The sequence below is a fragment of the Sceloporus occidentalis genome, unplaced genomic scaffold (genome assembly GCF_023333645.1).
Source record: "Sceloporus occidentalis isolate IW3139 unplaced genomic scaffold, rSceOcc1.0.p SCAF_1, whole genome shotgun sequence".
Classification (NCBI taxonomy): Eukaryota; Metazoa; Chordata; class Lepidosauria; order Squamata; family Phrynosomatidae; genus Sceloporus; species Sceloporus occidentalis.
This window is the reverse complement of record NW_028316981.1, coordinates 1,090,527-1,107,507: the sequence shown is the minus strand read 5'-3', so window position 1 is coordinate 1,107,507 and position 16,981 is coordinate 1,090,527. Positions and strand designations below refer to the sequence as shown.

The following is a 16,981-nucleotide window of genomic DNA, read 5'->3' as shown; positions in this document are numbered from 1 at the left end:
CTACGAGTCACCACCGCTAGACCCAGTTGTTCCGGGGTGAACAGCATCTGTACTGGAGGCTGATCTTTTCCTGCATGTTGGGGGAGCCTAGACAAAGTGTCTGCCAACACATTTTGTTTCCCTGGAAAAAAATTGAGTTTGAACTTATATTTGTAAAAGTCCTTGGCCTATCTGCGCTGTTTGGGGTTAAGTTTCCTGGGGGTCTGGAGGGCATCTAGGTTACGATGATCAGTCCACACTTCAAATGGGAGTGTGGTTCCCTCCAGGAACTGTCTCCGTGACGCTAAAGCCCATTTAATTGCAAAAGATTCCTTCTCCCAAACAGGCCATGAAATCTCACTTTTTTTTTAATTTCCTGGACAAATAAGTGCATGGCCTTAAAGCTCCTGATTTATCCCATTGTAACAGCACTGCCCCAATGGCATAGTCACTAGCATCTACCTAGTGTACCACAAAAGTTTTGTCCAAGTCTGGATGTAACAGGATTGGTTCAGAACTGAACAGGTGTCTTAGTTGTTCAAAAGCCTTTTTGGCAGCAGTCAGACCAAGCCACAGGATTGGAGGGTTTGGTTTAGTCCCTTTTCCTATGCCTCCTGGCCCCTTCTCAACTGTCACCCCCTTGGTTTTTACAGATCAGTGATGGGTAAGGCAATTTCAGCAAAGTTAGGGATGAAATGTCTATAGAAATTGGCAAATCCCCAAAATTTTTGAACTTGTTTTCGAGTTTTGGGGGCTGTCCAGTCTAACACGGTTTGTACTTTGGTCAGGTCCATCTCAGTCCCTTGAGCCAACACCCTGTACCCCAAAAATTAAAGACGCTCTGTATAACTGATTGTCAAATAGTCTTTTTAACACCTCTCTGACCACTTTTACGTGGGATTCCAAGTCCTGGGAATAAATCAGCACAACATCCAGGTAAACTAGAACTCCCTCAAACAGTAGATCATGTAGGATCTCATTAACCAAACGCATGCAAACTCCAGGAGCTCCCGGGAGCCCAAAGGACATCATCAGGTACTCAAATGCTCCTAAAGGGCAATCGAAAGCCGTCTTATATTCATCTCCCTCTCTAATCCGCACCCGGAAGTAAGCATCTCTTAAATCCAGTTTAGGAAATATCTTTCCAGTCGCCAACCTGCCAAGCATTTCTTTTATTAAAGTTTTGGTTTGGGGAGAGGGGCTTCTGGCCCTATTTCGATGGTACAGTCTGTTTGTCAGTGGGGTGGCAGCCCATCACTTTCACGCTCCTCAAACACCTCCTTGAGGTCTTGATAGCAGTCAGGGTAGGCTGCCTCTGCCTCTGTCCTTTCGATGGTTGTCCCTTCCGGGGAAGGGGTTCCTCTTGTCTTGGCTTTCTGGCATGGGCTCTACTGCCCTCCCCCACATTGGTGAGCTGGGGCTCTGGTGCTTCTCCCCCCCCAGCTTTGAAATCTCAGTGGGTTTAAGATTAGAGGTCAGCACATGTTCTTGGCATATTGGATCATTAAACACCAGTTGTCTGGGTCGCCACTTAATAGCAGGATAGGTGATATTTGTGGGTGGGTCCCACCACCAGCCAGATCTTTTCTAGATCTTCCGTCACCGCAAGCCACACAATTCTAGGCTACAACAAGAGAAGTATAGTGTCTAGATCAAGGGAAGTAATAGTGCCACTCTATTCTACTTTGGTCAGGCCTCACCTGGAATATTGTGTCCAGTTCTGGGCATGACAATTCAAAAAGGTCCAGAAGGCTGCTGCTCCCTGGAGATGTTTAGCCAGACACCTCACCTTGGCCATGTCATTGAAGAAGGTGCCCCCCCACTCCTGCTTATGTCCAGCTACCTGGGAGAAAAAACCTGGCCACATCCAAGCGTCCCCGTCATACCAAACGCCTAGTTTTCAGGCCTGTGGATCCTGTGTGAGGTCAGGTGGCAGTCTCACAGGTTGTGGTGCTGGCTGCTCTACCTGTCCTGGCGCTGCGGGAGGGGGGGCCGTCGTACCCGCCGTGGCCCTGTCAGTCGTAGCCCTTACGCAAGTTCCTTCAGAGGAGGTTTGCCATTGTGAGCCTCTGAGGCTGAGAGAGTGTGACTTGCCCAAGGTCACTCAGTGGGTTTACATGTCTGAGCCAGGATTCAAACCGTCCTGGTCTCTGGATTCCTAGTCCAGCGCTTAAACCACTACATTACATGCACCTACACTGGATACGATACAGCTCAATGCCACTTTGACTGCTGTAGCTCCACCCGATGGCCTATTGGGATTATACTTCTGCAAGGCGTTTACCTTTCTCTGTCAGGGAGCTCTGGTGCCTTGCAAACACTGGAAGTCCAGGAATTCTTTAGGATGGAGCCATAGCAGTTAAAGTGGTTTCAGACTGCTTTATTGCTACAGTGCAGATGCACACTCTCTCTTTCTCTCTTTGTGCCTTTCCCGGTTTCTTGGCCCCAAGAGAGACGAAGTCAGGAGAAGATGGCTTGGAGGTGAACACACACACAGGAATGAGTCTGGAGGGGAAGTGGCTAATGCTCTGAAGGCTAAAGGAGAGCAGATTTTGACTCAACATTAGAAGCAAGACTCTTCAGACATGACCTGAAGACGCACAAGAACAACAGCCTCAGTCTGACGCCTGTAAGGGAGGCAAATTAAAAGCTTGTCAGCTGGGGCAGAGGGAGGGCAAATAGAGGGGCGGGGAGAGGAGTTTCCTGCCCCTCAGTCCTCCAGGAGCAGCAAGTTCACGTTCCTAGAGAGCTCCAGTCCTCCAGGAGCAGTGAACCCACTTCCTAGAGAGGCCCATAAAATAAGTACGCAGGAAGGGAGGGGGTTTCCGCCTCTCAGTCCTCCAGAGGCAGCGAGTCAGCTTCCTAGAGAGCCCTGAGTCCTCCAGCAGCAGTGAGCCTGTTTTTCCTAGAGAGGCCACTAAGGTTAACAAGCATGGAGTGAACAAGGGAGGACTTTGCTGCCTCTCAGTCGCGCAGGAGCAGAGAGCGCGGCTTCCCAGAGAGACCACCGACGTTAATATGGAGGACGGCAAACCCATATTAGGCGGGGCTTTCTGCCCTTCAGTCCTCCAGGAGCAAAGAGTTCAGCTTCCTAGAGAGGCTGCCAAAACAGAAGGCAGGCATTTTCTGCCTTTCAATCAGAGTCCCGCTTCCTAGAGAGGCCACTAAAAACATGAGGCAGAAGGGAGGCGCCTGGGGCTCTCATTCCTCCAGGAGCAACGAGTAGAGCTTCCTAGAGAGGCCTAAAGGGTTAATATGTGGGGAGAAGGAGGCTAGAAGAAGCCATATTTCCAAGAGGAGGAGGTTTTGGAGCAGTGGATAAAAGGGTAAGGAGGCGATTTGGGGGGTGGATAGGGGGCTTAATGGGGAAGAAGGCATCCCAAATGCGCTTGGTTTTGGGGAGCAGAGGGGAGAAAGGGGACATTTTGGGGTCATGGGTGTTTTGGGGGGAGGTGGGTGCAGGGGAGAGAGATTTGCGGGTGTTATGGGGCGGAAGACCCCCCCATAAGCTCTGAGACTCTCCTTCCTCCCTCCCACCCCATAACCCTCAAGTCCCATTAGGATCAATGCATTCCCATGGGGGGGGGCTGCATGGGAAGCAGCAGTGAGATTTAGGCTGCATCTGCATTGCAGAATAATAATAATAATAATAGTATTAATACCATAAATAATATGGCACCTTTGAGACTAACTGGGATAAACAGGTTGGCAGTATTTCCTCAGATGATTTAGGTCTACGAAAGCTTATGCTGCCAACCTCTTTCTTTCAGTGCTACAAAATCTCTCTACATGCTTATTCTACAGACTAACATGGCTATGTGTTTGAATAAATAATGTGTGTGTACCTATAATGTGTATATATACTACACTCATCCTTCCACATTCGTGGGAGTTAGGGGCACAAGCCCCATGAAAGTGGGGAAAACGCGAAAAACACAAACAGGTGAAGAGATAACACTTCTCTAGGAATCTGTAGGTCCTTCAGTGAAACCTTTGGTTAAAGTTGATCATAGATTTGCGTTGGGTGACCTAGATATTCCTAAAGAGAACATAGTAATCAAATCTGTCAACAATCAAAGTCACAAAAGTCAAAGCTGCAAATATGGAGGGACGAGTGTATATCATAAATAATATCATGTCATAAATAATGTGTGTGAGAGAGAGAGACAGAGCATATACTCATATGTATATACATAAAATCTCATACATAATATATCATAAAGAGTGGGGCTTCCTTGAGATAAATGGACTTGCAAGCTTCTTGCAAACGTATTGTATATCCTGTGGTGGAAATTAATACTCCTGTGGATAAATACTACTGCAGATATTTTAAAAGGCAATATCTGGAGTTTTACAAACAAGGCAGGCAGAAGCCAGGGTGCAATGACTCTGTTTGCGGCAGCTCCTCAGTGAGACAGTTCAAGGAAATGGGTGCAGTTTTCAAGGGTCGTTGCCAGGAAGATAATTGGGTGGTTTCCCTGAAGAAGGTGGCAGTAGTGGAGGAGGTGGTGACAGTAAAGGGGGAGGTGTTTGGGGTGATTGAATCATAGAGCTATATAATTATAGAATTACAAGGGTACCCAAGCGGTCTTCTAGTCTAATTCCCTTTTGCCGTGCAGGAATACACAGGAATACCACCCCTGAAAGAGGCCCATCCAGACTTTCTTTAAAGACGTCCAAAGAAGGAGAGCATCCCATTATATTCCCCTGATTGGAAAGCTGTTCAAGGTTTCTTTTTCCAAAAAGAAAAAGGGCAGAGAAGAGGAAATCATCACATGCACTTTTTTTAAAGGGGGAAAGATTTGTGCTGCTGCCACACCATGCATTTTGACACCACTTTATCTCAAGGCTCCTTCCTATGGAATCCTGCGATTTGTAATTTGATGTGGCACCAGAACTTTCTAATAGAGAAGGCTAAATATCCCACTAAAACTACGAATCCCAGAATTCCATAGCATTGAGTCATGGCAGTTAAAGCAGTGTCAAACTGCATGAATTCTGCAGTGTAGATGCAGCCTCCATGGGTCTGGTGCATGGACATGAAACAGCCCCTGCCCTAATTGGCTTCTTGAACCTCTTGTCTTAATAACAAAATGGTTTAATTCTATTTTTATTGTCACTTTTGTACATTTTAATTGCACTGTGCTTTTAGACTGTAAGCTGCTTGGAGTCCCAATTTTGGGAAATAAGTGGCATACAAATAATATAATATTTATTAGTTAATTATATTATTATTATTATTATTATTATTATTTACAATTAATAATATTATACACAAAACAAGGATACCTGTATTGGGCGAACCAAAATGTACACAATACATGTTGCAAGCTTTTGAAGCTCCACTGGTCCTAAGCCTCCTGCATTTTGGCAAACGTTGTCTTAATTTTTCCCCTTCCGGGATGATTTTTAACACTATTGCCTGATAAAAAAGCCGGGTGAAACTTCAAAAGCTTGCAGGATGTATTTTCTTCATTTTGGTTGGCCCAATAAAGATAACACTGTTTTGTTGTCTTTTTGATAAAATTGTCCTGTACCACATGGGCAATAAAGCTATCCCTGGATATGTTTTCTAGTAATAACAGTGATTCTAATGCTGCTTTTGTGAAGATGAACCCACATGAGGAAACAATTGGTTGCAATACACACACACACACACACATATATGTATATGTATATTTTAAAAAAGGTCCCTTGCTGCCAAAAATGGGGAGGAAATCGGAGAGCTACCACTGTATCCTTTTCTCTTTACAACAGTCCTTTGAGGAAGGCTCAGCTGAAGGTGCATCTGTTGTTGTTGCTGTTGTTGTAAGTTGTTTCCGGTTTATGGCTACCCTCAGGCAATCCTATTTTGGGCTTTCCTTGACATATTTGTTCAGAGGCGGGGGTGGGGTTGCCATTGCCATCTTCTGGGGCTGAGAGGGTGTGACTCAGCCAGGGTCACCCAGTGGGTTTCATGGCTATGCAGGGATTCAAACCTTGGTCTCCAGAGTCGTAGTCCAACATTCAAAAAACTATACCACACATCTACATTGTAGTAATCATGCAGTTTGGCACCACTTTAAGTGCTGCAGCTCCATCCTACAGCATCCTGAGATTTTTAGTTTTACAGAGTTTTATCCTTCTCTGCCAAAGAGTGCTGGTGCATCACAAAACTACACATCCTAAGATTCTGTGGAATGGAGCCATGGCAGCTAAAGTGGTGTCAAATTGATGTACTTCTGGCCTTCCTCTAAGGCTGACAGAGTATTATTTGCCCAAGGTGAGTTTCCCTGATTGAGCTGGGATTTGCACGCTGGGCTCCTAGTCCAGCTCTCAACCCATTCCACTATGCTGCCTCTCAAGATTTACTCAGATGAGATCTGCCTGTCCCTTGAAGGTGTGCAAAATTAAAACCGTTCAACACCACTTGAACTGCCATGACTCTTATCCTACAGAATCCTGGGATTTGTAGTTTGGTGAGGTGCCAGAGTTCTCCAACAGACCAGGCTGAATACTTTGCCAAACTACAAATCCCAGAATGGAGCCACAGCTGTTAAGAGTGATGTCAAACTCCTTTAATTCTGCAGTGTGGATGCATACACAGTGTGACTTGCCGAAGGGTTTCTGGGGGAATTTGAACCCTTCTCTTCCAGTGTTCTAGTCCATTGTTGAAACCACTAGCCCACACTGCAGAGATGAAAGATGTGCTTTCCTGGAGGTTTCCTGGCTCTGGAAAAAGATCCATTTTGCAGGGATGGAATGAGTTTAGCAGGGATCTATCGGTCGTGGGAATCCATGTTGATTTCAAGGCATGGGGTACAAAGAGAGATTATGGGCCAAACCACACTGCAGAAATAATGCAGTTTGAGACCACTTTACCTGCCCTGGCTCAATACTAGGGGGTCCAAGGAATTGTAGTTTGTGGTGGCACCAGAGCTCTCTGACGGAGGCAGCTAAATGTCTCACAAAACTACAGTTCCCAGAATTCCCTGGCATTTAGCAAGGGTAGTTAAAGTGGTCTCAAACTGGATTATTTCTGCAGTGTGTTTTGGCCCTCTATCTCTGTCTTGATCTATTTCTGAATCACAGTATCTTACTTGCTTTCCTTCCTTTCAGCTCCAGGTCCCTCTTGAGGTAATGACCATGTATTTCACCGAGGAGGGGTGGGATCTCCTGGATCCTGCCCAGAGGACTGTCTGCAAGGAAGTCAAGGTGGAGGATTATGGGAACGTGGGTAAGGGATCTGTTGTGCCTTTGGTGAATTCATCTCCTTGGGGATTGTCACTCTGCTCTAGGTCTGGCAGGGTAGAAGCAACCATCTCTCCTGGGCTACTTGGGCATGTCTTCGGTGCAAGGCAGATGCCTCTTGTAAATTTATTTTTTTAGATGTGAAAGTAAAGGGACCCCAAGGGACTGTCCAATCCAACGCCCTTCTGCCATACAGGAAGACACAATCAAGGCACCTACAACAGTAGGCCTTCCAGCCTCCAAATAAGGGGACTCCACCACCCTCCTAGGCAGCAGCATCTTCCACTGTCCAAGAGCTCTTACCCTCAGGAGGTTCTTCTTAATGTTTAGATGGAATCATACAGTTGGAAGGTATTCTCAAGGGCCATCCAGTCCAACCCCCTGCCATGCAGGAACACACAATCAAAGCACCCTTCACAGAATGCTACTCGGCCTCTGTTTGAAAACCTTCACAGAAGGAGACTCCACCAGTCTCCAAGACAGCAGCGTCTTCCACTGTGGAACAAAAGTTCTTCCTAGTGTTTAGGAGGAAACATAGAGTTGGAAGGGACCCCCAAGGGCCATCCAGTTCAAACCACAGGGCACATTCAAAGCACCCCTGACAGATGGTCATCTGGCCTGTTTAAAGATCTCCAAAGAAGAAGACTCCACCTTCCACTGTCAAACAGCCCTTACTATCAGAAAATTCCTTCTAATGTTGAGCTGGAATCTCTTTTCCTGCAGTTTGAATCCCCTGGTCCGTGTCCTAGACTGCATTTCCACTGCAGAATTAATGCCGTTTGACACTGCTTTAGCTCCTATAGTGGCTCGATACTATGGAATTCTGGGATTTGCAGTTTTGCAAGAGATTTAACCTGCTTTCTTAGACTACAAATCCCAGGATTTCATAGCATGGAGCCTTTGCAGTTAAAGTGGACTCAAAGTGCATTATTTCTGCAGTGTGCAGATTAAGCCCTAGTTTCTCCTCATAGGGTTTTATGATTTCTGGACCCTTCACCGTGTAAAGAGAGTCTTGTACAGAGAGACACTGGTAAACTATTTTAGTTGAAATTGTTCCTCCTCCTTGTGAAGCCCAGTTGTTTCAAAGAAGACAATTTGGAGAAGAAAAGGTTAAGAGAGGACATGATAGCCATATTTCAGTATTTCATAGAATCATAGAGTTGGAAGAGACCGCAAGGGCCATCCAGTCCAACCCCCTGCCATGCAGGAAATCCAGATCAAAGCATCCCCGACAGATGGCCATCCAGCCTCCGTTTGAAGACCTCCAAGGAGGGAGACTCCACTACACTCCGAGGAAGGAGTGTGTTCCACTGTCAAACAGCCCTTACTGTCAGGAAATTCCTCCTAATGTTGAGGTGGAATCTCTTTTCCTGCAGCTTGCATCCATTGCTCCGGGTCCTAGTCTCTGGAGCAGCAGAAAACAAGCTTGCTCCCTCCTCAATATGACATCCCTTCAAGTATTTAAATAAGGCTATCATATCACCTCTTAACCTTCTCTTCTCCAGTCTAAACATCCCCAGCTCCCTGAGTCATTCCTCATAGGGCAAGGTTTCCAGACCTTTCACCATTTTACTCGCCCTCCTTTGGACACGCTCCAGTTTCTCAATGTCCTTTTTGAATTGTGGCGCCCAGAACTGGACACAATATTCCAGGTGGGGCCTGACCAGAGCAGAATATAGTGGCACTATGACTTCCCTGGATCTAGATACGATACTTCTATTGATGCAGCCTAAAATCGCATTGGCCTTGTTAGCTGCCGCATCGCACTGTTGACTCATGTTCAGCTTGTGGTCTACTTGGACTCCTAGATCCCTTTCACATGTTGGAACAATGGATGCAAGGTACAGGAAAAAAGATTTCAGCTCAACATTAGGAAGAACTTCCAAACAGTAAGGGCTGTTCGATAGTGGAACACATTTCCTCAGAGCAGGGGTAGGCAACCATTTTGAGCCGGGGGCCGGGTTGCTGTCCCTCAGACAACTGGGGGGCAAAGCCAAAAAATAAATATTTAAAAAAAAAAAAAATTAAATAAATAAATAAACCGGGACAGATGTAGGATAAAAATTTCAAATGGAGGACGCATTTTTTTAAAAAATGGAGGACACGCAAAAAAATTGGCTGATTTTAAAAAAATGTTAATATAAATGCATGTTTCGGAGGCTTCTATAGACAGTTGTCCCCCTTGCCTCCCGCTTGCCCCCCCTTGCCTGCCTCCTCCTGATAGGCCAAAGGCTCCGGCGGCAATCAGCGGCAGGACCAGGCTGAGGCCGGTCCCAAGGCCTTGCCGGGCCGCATCTGGCCCGCGGGCTGCAGGTTGCCTACCCCTGCCTCAGAGTGTAGTGGAGTCTCCTGCCTTATAGGTCTTTAAACAGAGGCTGGATGGCCTTCTGTCAGGGATGCTTTGATGGTGATTTCCTGCATGGCAGGGGGTTGGACTGGATGGCCTTTGCGGTCTCTTCCAGCTCTATGATTTTAAGAAAGGCAGTGGTTTTGTGCGTGCGACTCTGGAGATTAGGTCTCAAACCCCAGTCATGAAACCCACTGGGAGACTTTAGGCAAGTCACTCTCTCTCAACCCCAGAGGAAGGCAATGGCAAACCTTCTCTGAAGAAATCTTGCCAAGAAAACCCCATGGATGGCCTCATTACACCTCACTAAACTACAGTTCCCAGAATCCCATGGCATAGCAAGGTGCTTGTTTTCCAGCTGAAAGGGTCAGGACTTCCACCCAGAAGGGCCACGCACCACCCTTCCTTGTCACGGCTTGGTTTTCCACAGGAGAGCCTAGCCACGACAAGGAGCTGGGCCAGGTTTGTGTCCCCTGCCCCTACTTGCTGTGGCTGCCGTGTGCCCTCAGAGATGGCTTCACATGCCAGAGAGGATACATGTGCCACAGGTTTGCCACCATGGCCTTAGGTCCTCCTTATCCATGGATCCAACCATCCACAGCTTGAAAATATTTTTGAAAATCATAAATTCCGAAAAGCAAACCTTGATTTTTGCCATTTTGTATGGGCAACACCATTTTACTATGCCACTGTATAATAATAATAATAATAATTATTATTATTATTATTATTATTATTATTATTATTATTTACATCCCGCCTCTCCATCAGGATCGAGGCAGCATACTATATGCATCAAAATACAACAATATAAAATAAATCCATTGTCCCACGAACACAACAGTTAAAGCTCCCTTATAACAATAAATAACATCCTAGGCATAAAGAAAGGGGAAAGCAGGTTAGTTTGCCTCACCATGTTTCAAAAAGCATAGATCTATAGGCTTGGCCATTGAAAACAAAAATTAAGTAATTAAGATCATAAGTTTAGGCAAAGTCAGAGTAAAGCATTTCAAGGTTAACAATAGGAAGTAATGAATGACTGTCGATAGGAATATTATCTATACTCTTTTCTTTTCCTGCACAGTCTATTCCTTTTCTCTCCCTTTTCTTTCTTTCTTTCGCTTCTCTCTCTCTCTCTCTATTGCCTTTCTCTCTCTTTTTTTTACATTTCTTTCTTTCCTTTCCACCTTTGCTCACTTGAGTAAAGTTATGTGTATGTGTAGGATATGAATGTTTTATATTGTGTTTTTAAAATGCATTAATAATTTATTTTAAGAAAAAGAAAACAAATATCATAACAAAACTAGAGGCTGGTAACAGAAATAAATCCTCCTTGAATACATGTTTGACAAGGCTATCAAGTGGTTCAAAATATTTTTCTTTACTTAGGAAAGATTTTACCTGGCCTGGTTGTTTCATTATCCGTGAGGGTTTTGTTAGTTTTGCATTCAAATGTTTGTTGAAACATGTTCATTTTTAATAGGAAATAGGATCCTGTCTCTCTCTCTCTCTCTTTTCCATATTATTTCTGCCTCTAGTGCCTTTCCGTATTTGTTCTGTCCCTAGTCCCTAATTTTTTGTGATTTTTAATGCAAAAAAAGTAATATCCAGGAACATGTCAATAGCACCTGCATTGTTTTGTACAGTACATCTATTTCTACTGTAAATGTTGTTATTGTTGTTGTGTGTCTTCAAATCATTTCCGACTTAGGGCGAGGCTAAGGCGAACTATCATGGGGTTTCTTGCCAAGATTAGTTCAGAGGAGGTTTGCCAATGCCGCCATCTGAGGCTGAGAGATGTGACTTACCCAGTGTCACCCAGTGGGTTTCATGGCTGTCTCCAGAATTGTAGCCCAGCACTCAAACCACTGTTGGCTGCCTACTGTACATTCAAAAATAACAATTTGTTGTTGTTATTTGCCATCATGTCAACTTTGACCCTATGAAAGAGAGACCTCCAAGTCTTAGTTTATGAGCTGCTATTTTAGATATTGCTGCTGTTTTGTGCCTTCAAGTTGTTCCTGACCTATGGTGATCCTAACGTGAACCCATCATACGGTTTTCTTGGGATGTTTCTTCAGAGAGGGCTTGACATTGCCATCCTGTGAGGCTGAGAGAGTGTGTCCAGGGTCAGCCAGGGGGTTTCCATGACCTTGCCAGGATTCGAACCCTGATCTTCCAGTGTACTAAGTTCACAGTTCCAACCACTACATCATCCAGGATTTCATTTTATTACCCCATGGGGGACAGGTCATAGAATCATAGAGTTGGAAGAAACTTCAAGGGCCATCCATTGCAACTCCCTGCCATGCAGGAACTCACAATCAAAGAATTACCAAAACATGGCCATCCAGCCTCTGTTTAAAGACCTCAAAAAAAGGAGGCTCCACCAAAATCTTCATTAAGGGAGTGTGTTCCACTGTTGAACAGCCCTTACTGTTAGGAAGTTCCTCCTAATGTTGAGCTGGAATCTCTTTTCCTGTAGCTTGCATCCATTTTTCCGAGTCCTATTCTCTGCAGCAGCAGAAAACAAGCTTGCTCTTTCCTCAATGTGACATCCCTCCAAATACTTAAACAGGGCTATCATATCACCTCTTAACCGTCTCTTCTCCAGGCTAAACATCTCCATCTCCCTAATTCTTTCTTCATAAAACATGGTTTCTGGTTTCCATGCCCTTCACCCTTTTGATGGCTCTCTTTTGGACATGCTCCAGCTTCTCAACATCCTTTTTTAATTGTGGTGCCCAGAACTGGATACAGTATTCCAGTAGTCCTTGAACCAAACCCCAGCACATACCAAGGGCCCACTGTATCAGTTAGATCGGCGCAGGAGAGACTGCCTGAAAAGGGTGGCCTGCTGGTGGCCTAATTTCCTCTGGAGGGAAGCCTCAGCTGCCAAACCGCGCGGCTTCCCTACGGAGGAAAAAGAACCCGGGGAAAAATGGGTTCTTTTTGAGCCGCAGGGGCAGAATAACCAGTGCGCTGCTGGCGCACTCATTATGTGAGCGCTGCGTGGCAAAGTGCAGGTGCTGCACAGCACTTACATAACAATGACAGCGCCCTTGTACACAGGGCACCGCCATTGTTACACCGCCCGCACAAAGAAGGGTTAGGGGCCGTGCAGTTGTCGCACGGTCCTTAACCCTAGAATTGGCACCGGTATGCTGCTTGTTGGCGGTATGTACCACACCATAGTTACTTAATATCAGTTAGCAAGTTGTGTTGCATTTATTTATTTATGTATTTATACCCCGCTCTTCAGCCCTAAAGGCTCTCAGAGCAGCTTACAGATAGTTATTCAGACATAGTTTTTTGTGGGTTTTTCAGGCTATGTGGCCATGCTGTAGAAGAGTTTATTCCTGACATTTCACCAGCATCTGTGGCTGGCATCTTCAGATGATCCTCTGAAGATGCCAGCCACAGATGCTGGCGAAACATCAGGAAGAAACTCTTCTAGAACATGGCCACATAGCCTGAAAAACCCACAAAAAACTATGGATGCCGGCCATAAAAGCCTTTGACTTCCCATTATTTAGACAGTTCCCTGCCCTCAGGCTTACAATCTAAAAAGACTTGACACAAATGGACAAGGGAATGGCAGTGGGGAAGGGGATCAAGTCCAGTGGTTCTTCTCTCCCTCTGAGGCCTGGATTTCTGCTTCTCTGTTGACCACTTGGTGTTCTCCCTTCAAGGTGGAGATGGACCGGAGGATGATGATGGAGGAGATTCATATACAACATTGCTTGAAAGAGCTGCGTATGAAGCGGATGAAGGGCAGAGAACAAACACCGACCTTCAAGAGGGGGAAAGCCCCACTTTCCATGAAGCAACTCACACAGGGGAGAGACCGTTCAAATGCCTCGAGTGCGGGAAGAGTTTCGTTCAGAAGACCCACCTCACCCGCCATCACGCAATTCACACTGGGGAGAAACCCTTTAAATGCCTGGAGTGTGGGAAAGCTTTCAGTCAGAAGTCACACCTCGCCAGTCACCAAGCAACTCACACCGGGGAGAAGCCGTTCCAGTGCCTGGAGTGCGGTAAAGGTTTCAGTCAAAAGACCCACCTCACCCGTCACCAGACAACTCACACAGGGGTAAAGCCGTTCGTGTGCTGGGAGTGCGGGAAGGGTTTCAGCCAGAAGACACACCTCACGGCTCATGAAGCCACTCATACAGGGGAGAAGCCGTTCAAATGCCTCGAGTGCGGGAAGGGCTTCAGTTGGACGACGGACCTCATTTCCCATCAAGCGACGCATGCAAGCGAGAAGCCCTTCGTATGCTTGGAGTGCGGGAGAGGTTTTAGTCAGAAGAAAAACCTCACGTCCCATGAGGCCACACACACTGGCATCAAGCCCTTTCAGTGCCTTGAGTGCGGGAAGAGCTTCAGCTGGAAGTTGAACCTCAACCGTCACCTCGCGACCCACACGGGCGAGAAACCATTTCTGTGCCTCGAGTGCGGGAAGAGCTTCAGCTGCACGACGGATCTCCTTCGCCACCAGGCGACCCACACAGGGGAGAAGCCCTTCAAATGCCTCGAATGCGGGAAGGGCTTTGGTTGGAAAAGCAGCCTGCGCTCCCATGAAGCAACACACACTGGGGAGAAGCCGTTCAAATGCTGGGAGTGTGGGAAGAGTTTCAGCCAGAAGTCGCACCTCACCGCTCATCAAGTCACTCACACCGGGGAGAAGCCGTTTCAGTGCCTCGAGTGCGGGAAAGGTTTCAGTCAGAAGTCACACCTCGCCTCTCACCAAGCGACCCACACGGGAGAGAAGCCATTCCAGTGCCTTGAATGTGGGAAGAGCTTCAGTTGGAAGCTGAACCTCACGCGCCACCAAGCCACTCACACGGGGGAGAAGCCGTTCAAATGTCTTGAGTGCGGGAAGAAGTTCAGCTGGAAGACAGACCTCATCCGCCACCATTCAACTCACACTGGGGAGAAACCCTTTAAATGCCAAGAGTGTGGAAAGTGTTTCAGTCAGAAGATAAACCTCACTCACCATCAAGCCACTCACACAGGGGATAAGCCGTTCAAATGCCTCGAGTGCGGAAAGTGCTTTATCTGCACAACGGATCTCATCCGCCATCAGACCACACACACAGGAGAAAAACCATATAAATGCCTGGAGTGTGGGAAATGTTTCAGTCAGAAGGTAAACTTCACTCATCATCAGGCAACTCACAAACGGGAAAAATCGAATAAAGGGCCCTAAAGATGAAACAGGTTTTATTCAAAAGACAGATTTCCGCCATCATCAGCTCAACTCATCCAGGGGAGAAGACATTTAAATGCTTGGAGCATGGGGAAGATTTCAGTCCAAAGAAATGTCTCACTTATTATCTATCAATTCATACTATCAAACTATATTATTTCTACAGTGTAGATGCACTATCAGACTTTGAAGGGGCAGAGTTTGATGCAGTTTGACACCATTTTAAATGCTGTAGTGCCATCCTGGGAAATCCTAGGATTTGTTGTTTTGCAAGGTCCCAAAAGTGCTGGTGCCTTGCAAAACAACATATCCCAGATCTGTGGGAAAGCACCAAGCGCCATATGTTATGACATTATCCATACATTCAAGATTCCAGCAAGAAAATCATGAAGGGGAAAAAAGGAGGAAAAAGTGTCCTGTGGAAAAAAATATTGAAATCATGTAAATTGCAGAATCCACATGAGGAGAAACCATATGGATGCTTAGAATGTAGAAAGAGCTTCAAGGAGAGTGAATATAGTTTTTCTTATTAAAGAAAACGACACGGAGAAACCATACAAATGTACAGAATGTGGAAAGAGGTTCTGTGATAGTGTATCTCACACTAAACATCATTAAACCCACATAGGATAAACTATATACAGTACAACCAATGTATCCATGAGGGATATATTCCCAGACTTACCGTAGAAACATAAAAGTGCGGATAGCAGTGAACCCTATTGAAATGAGCAACTTTTGGCTGATGTTGACCATAGAGTTGTACTGGAGGACCTAGAGATTCATAGCAAGAGCACCTTTCTAGGCATTTCTAGGTCCTCCCAAATGATTATGGTCAACTTCTGCTGGAAGCATACCATAGGATTGTGCTGGAGGACCTAGAAATGCCTAGAGAGGGCATTTTGGGGGTATGCAGGTAAGTGAAACGATGGGGATCAGTCCCACGGATACTGGAATTGTACTGTAAAGCCCTGAATGTGGCAAGAGCCTCTATGAGAAGGGGGGAATCTATGTTCCTTGTAATGCCTAGATGGGTGTTCTGTCAAGGAATCTCTAGGTCCTCCAGAGCAACTCTTAGGAATCCACACCAGGAGACATGGCAAGAGATTAAGTCAGCATGGACATCTATGTAGACATTAAAGTACCCACATGGGGCAGTAAAAGAATACAAATGTATGGAATGTGGTGAGTGCATCAATGATGCAAATGAACTATCATCACAGGGGACAGACATTATATATGCATTGAATATGGGAAAGATTTGAAAGCGCAAAAGAGCCCACAAAGCAGACAAGCCATATAAATATTTGGAGTATGGAATTTGCTCTAGAGTACAGAATATTGACTAACCATCCAATATCTCCCTCAGGGTGACAAAATAATCCTTACATATGGAATGTATTAATATAATATAATATGCACAATGCATAATCGAGCTTCAGTCTGAGAACTTGGTTAGACCTCGACTTGGTTTTGCATTTGCTGCTTTTGGGATGAGAAATTTCTTTAAAAATGTGCTTCTCAAATAAAATGTTGCATGGAACTAAGCAAAAAATAAAATAAATAGTAAACAGTTCTAGTCACAAGTGTCAGTTCAGTTCTGTCCAAATGTGTTGTTGAATCATAGAGTTGGAAGAGTATTTACTGCAGAGAGCAGCAAACATCTGTATTTCTCCCAGCCTCCTTCACCATCCTCCCAGTGCTGATGCTGCTTTAAAAAATCCAGCTCTGTGGGAAGAGGAGGAGGAGGAAGAAGTTGGGCTCAGTAGGTGTAAAAAGACTGTAAAAAGGAGCTTCTTTGTCAGGTATTGTACAAGTTAGCCCTCCAATCCACAGACTCAATGCCCATGGCTTGAAAAAAAACAATTTATTCCAAAAATATACTTTGATTTTGCAAATTCAAACAAAAATCTATCACAGAGTGGTACTTTTATTGGCCAACCAAAATGTATAATATACTTGTTGCAAGCTTTTGAGGCAAGATACCAAATGGGAGAAAACAAATGTTTTTTTATTTTGCTAGTTTAGATAATGGACACAATTTTACTACACCACAGGATTTGATGGGCCTTGACCATTGACAGATTTTGGTATCCACAAGGGGTCCAGGAAGCAAACCCAGCAAATACTAAGGGCCACTGTTGTCATCGTCATCACCACTTGTATATTATGGGACTTGAGCATCCCATGGAGTTTGCTATCCAGGGGGATTC

At 45.4% G+C, this 16,981-nt stretch overlaps 1 protein-coding gene across 1 annotated transcript; it reads left to right on the top strand.

The window, feature by feature from the left end:
* Positions 1 to 3,151: 3,151 nt before the first annotated feature.
* On the top strand, positions 3,152 to 16,336 carry LOC149320316 (uncharacterized). Its single transcript, XM_089501402.1, has 3 exons — positions 3,152 to 3,305; positions 7,078 to 7,195; positions 13,252 to 16,336. Exons 2-3 carry the CDS (start codon positions 7,099 to 7,101, stop codon positions 14,766 to 14,768), a joined length of 1,614 nt encoding a protein of 537 aa, XP_089357528.1. The 5' UTR covers positions 3,152 to 3,305; positions 7,078 to 7,098; the 3' UTR covers positions 14,769 to 16,336.
* Positions 16,337 to 16,981: the final 645 nt, after the last annotated feature.

What these genes read in the sequence shown, in the direction of transcription:
- LOC149320316 (XM_089501402.1), top strand. Translation starts at nt 7,099, where the DNA reads ATGACCATGTATTTCACCGAGGAGGGGTGGGATCTCCTGGATCCTGCC. An exon ending in GGAGGATTATGGGAACGTGG is followed by an intron (nt 7,196 to 13,251) that starts GTAAGGGATCTG and finishes TCTCCCTTCAAG; the next exon opens with GTGGAGATGGACCGGAGGAT.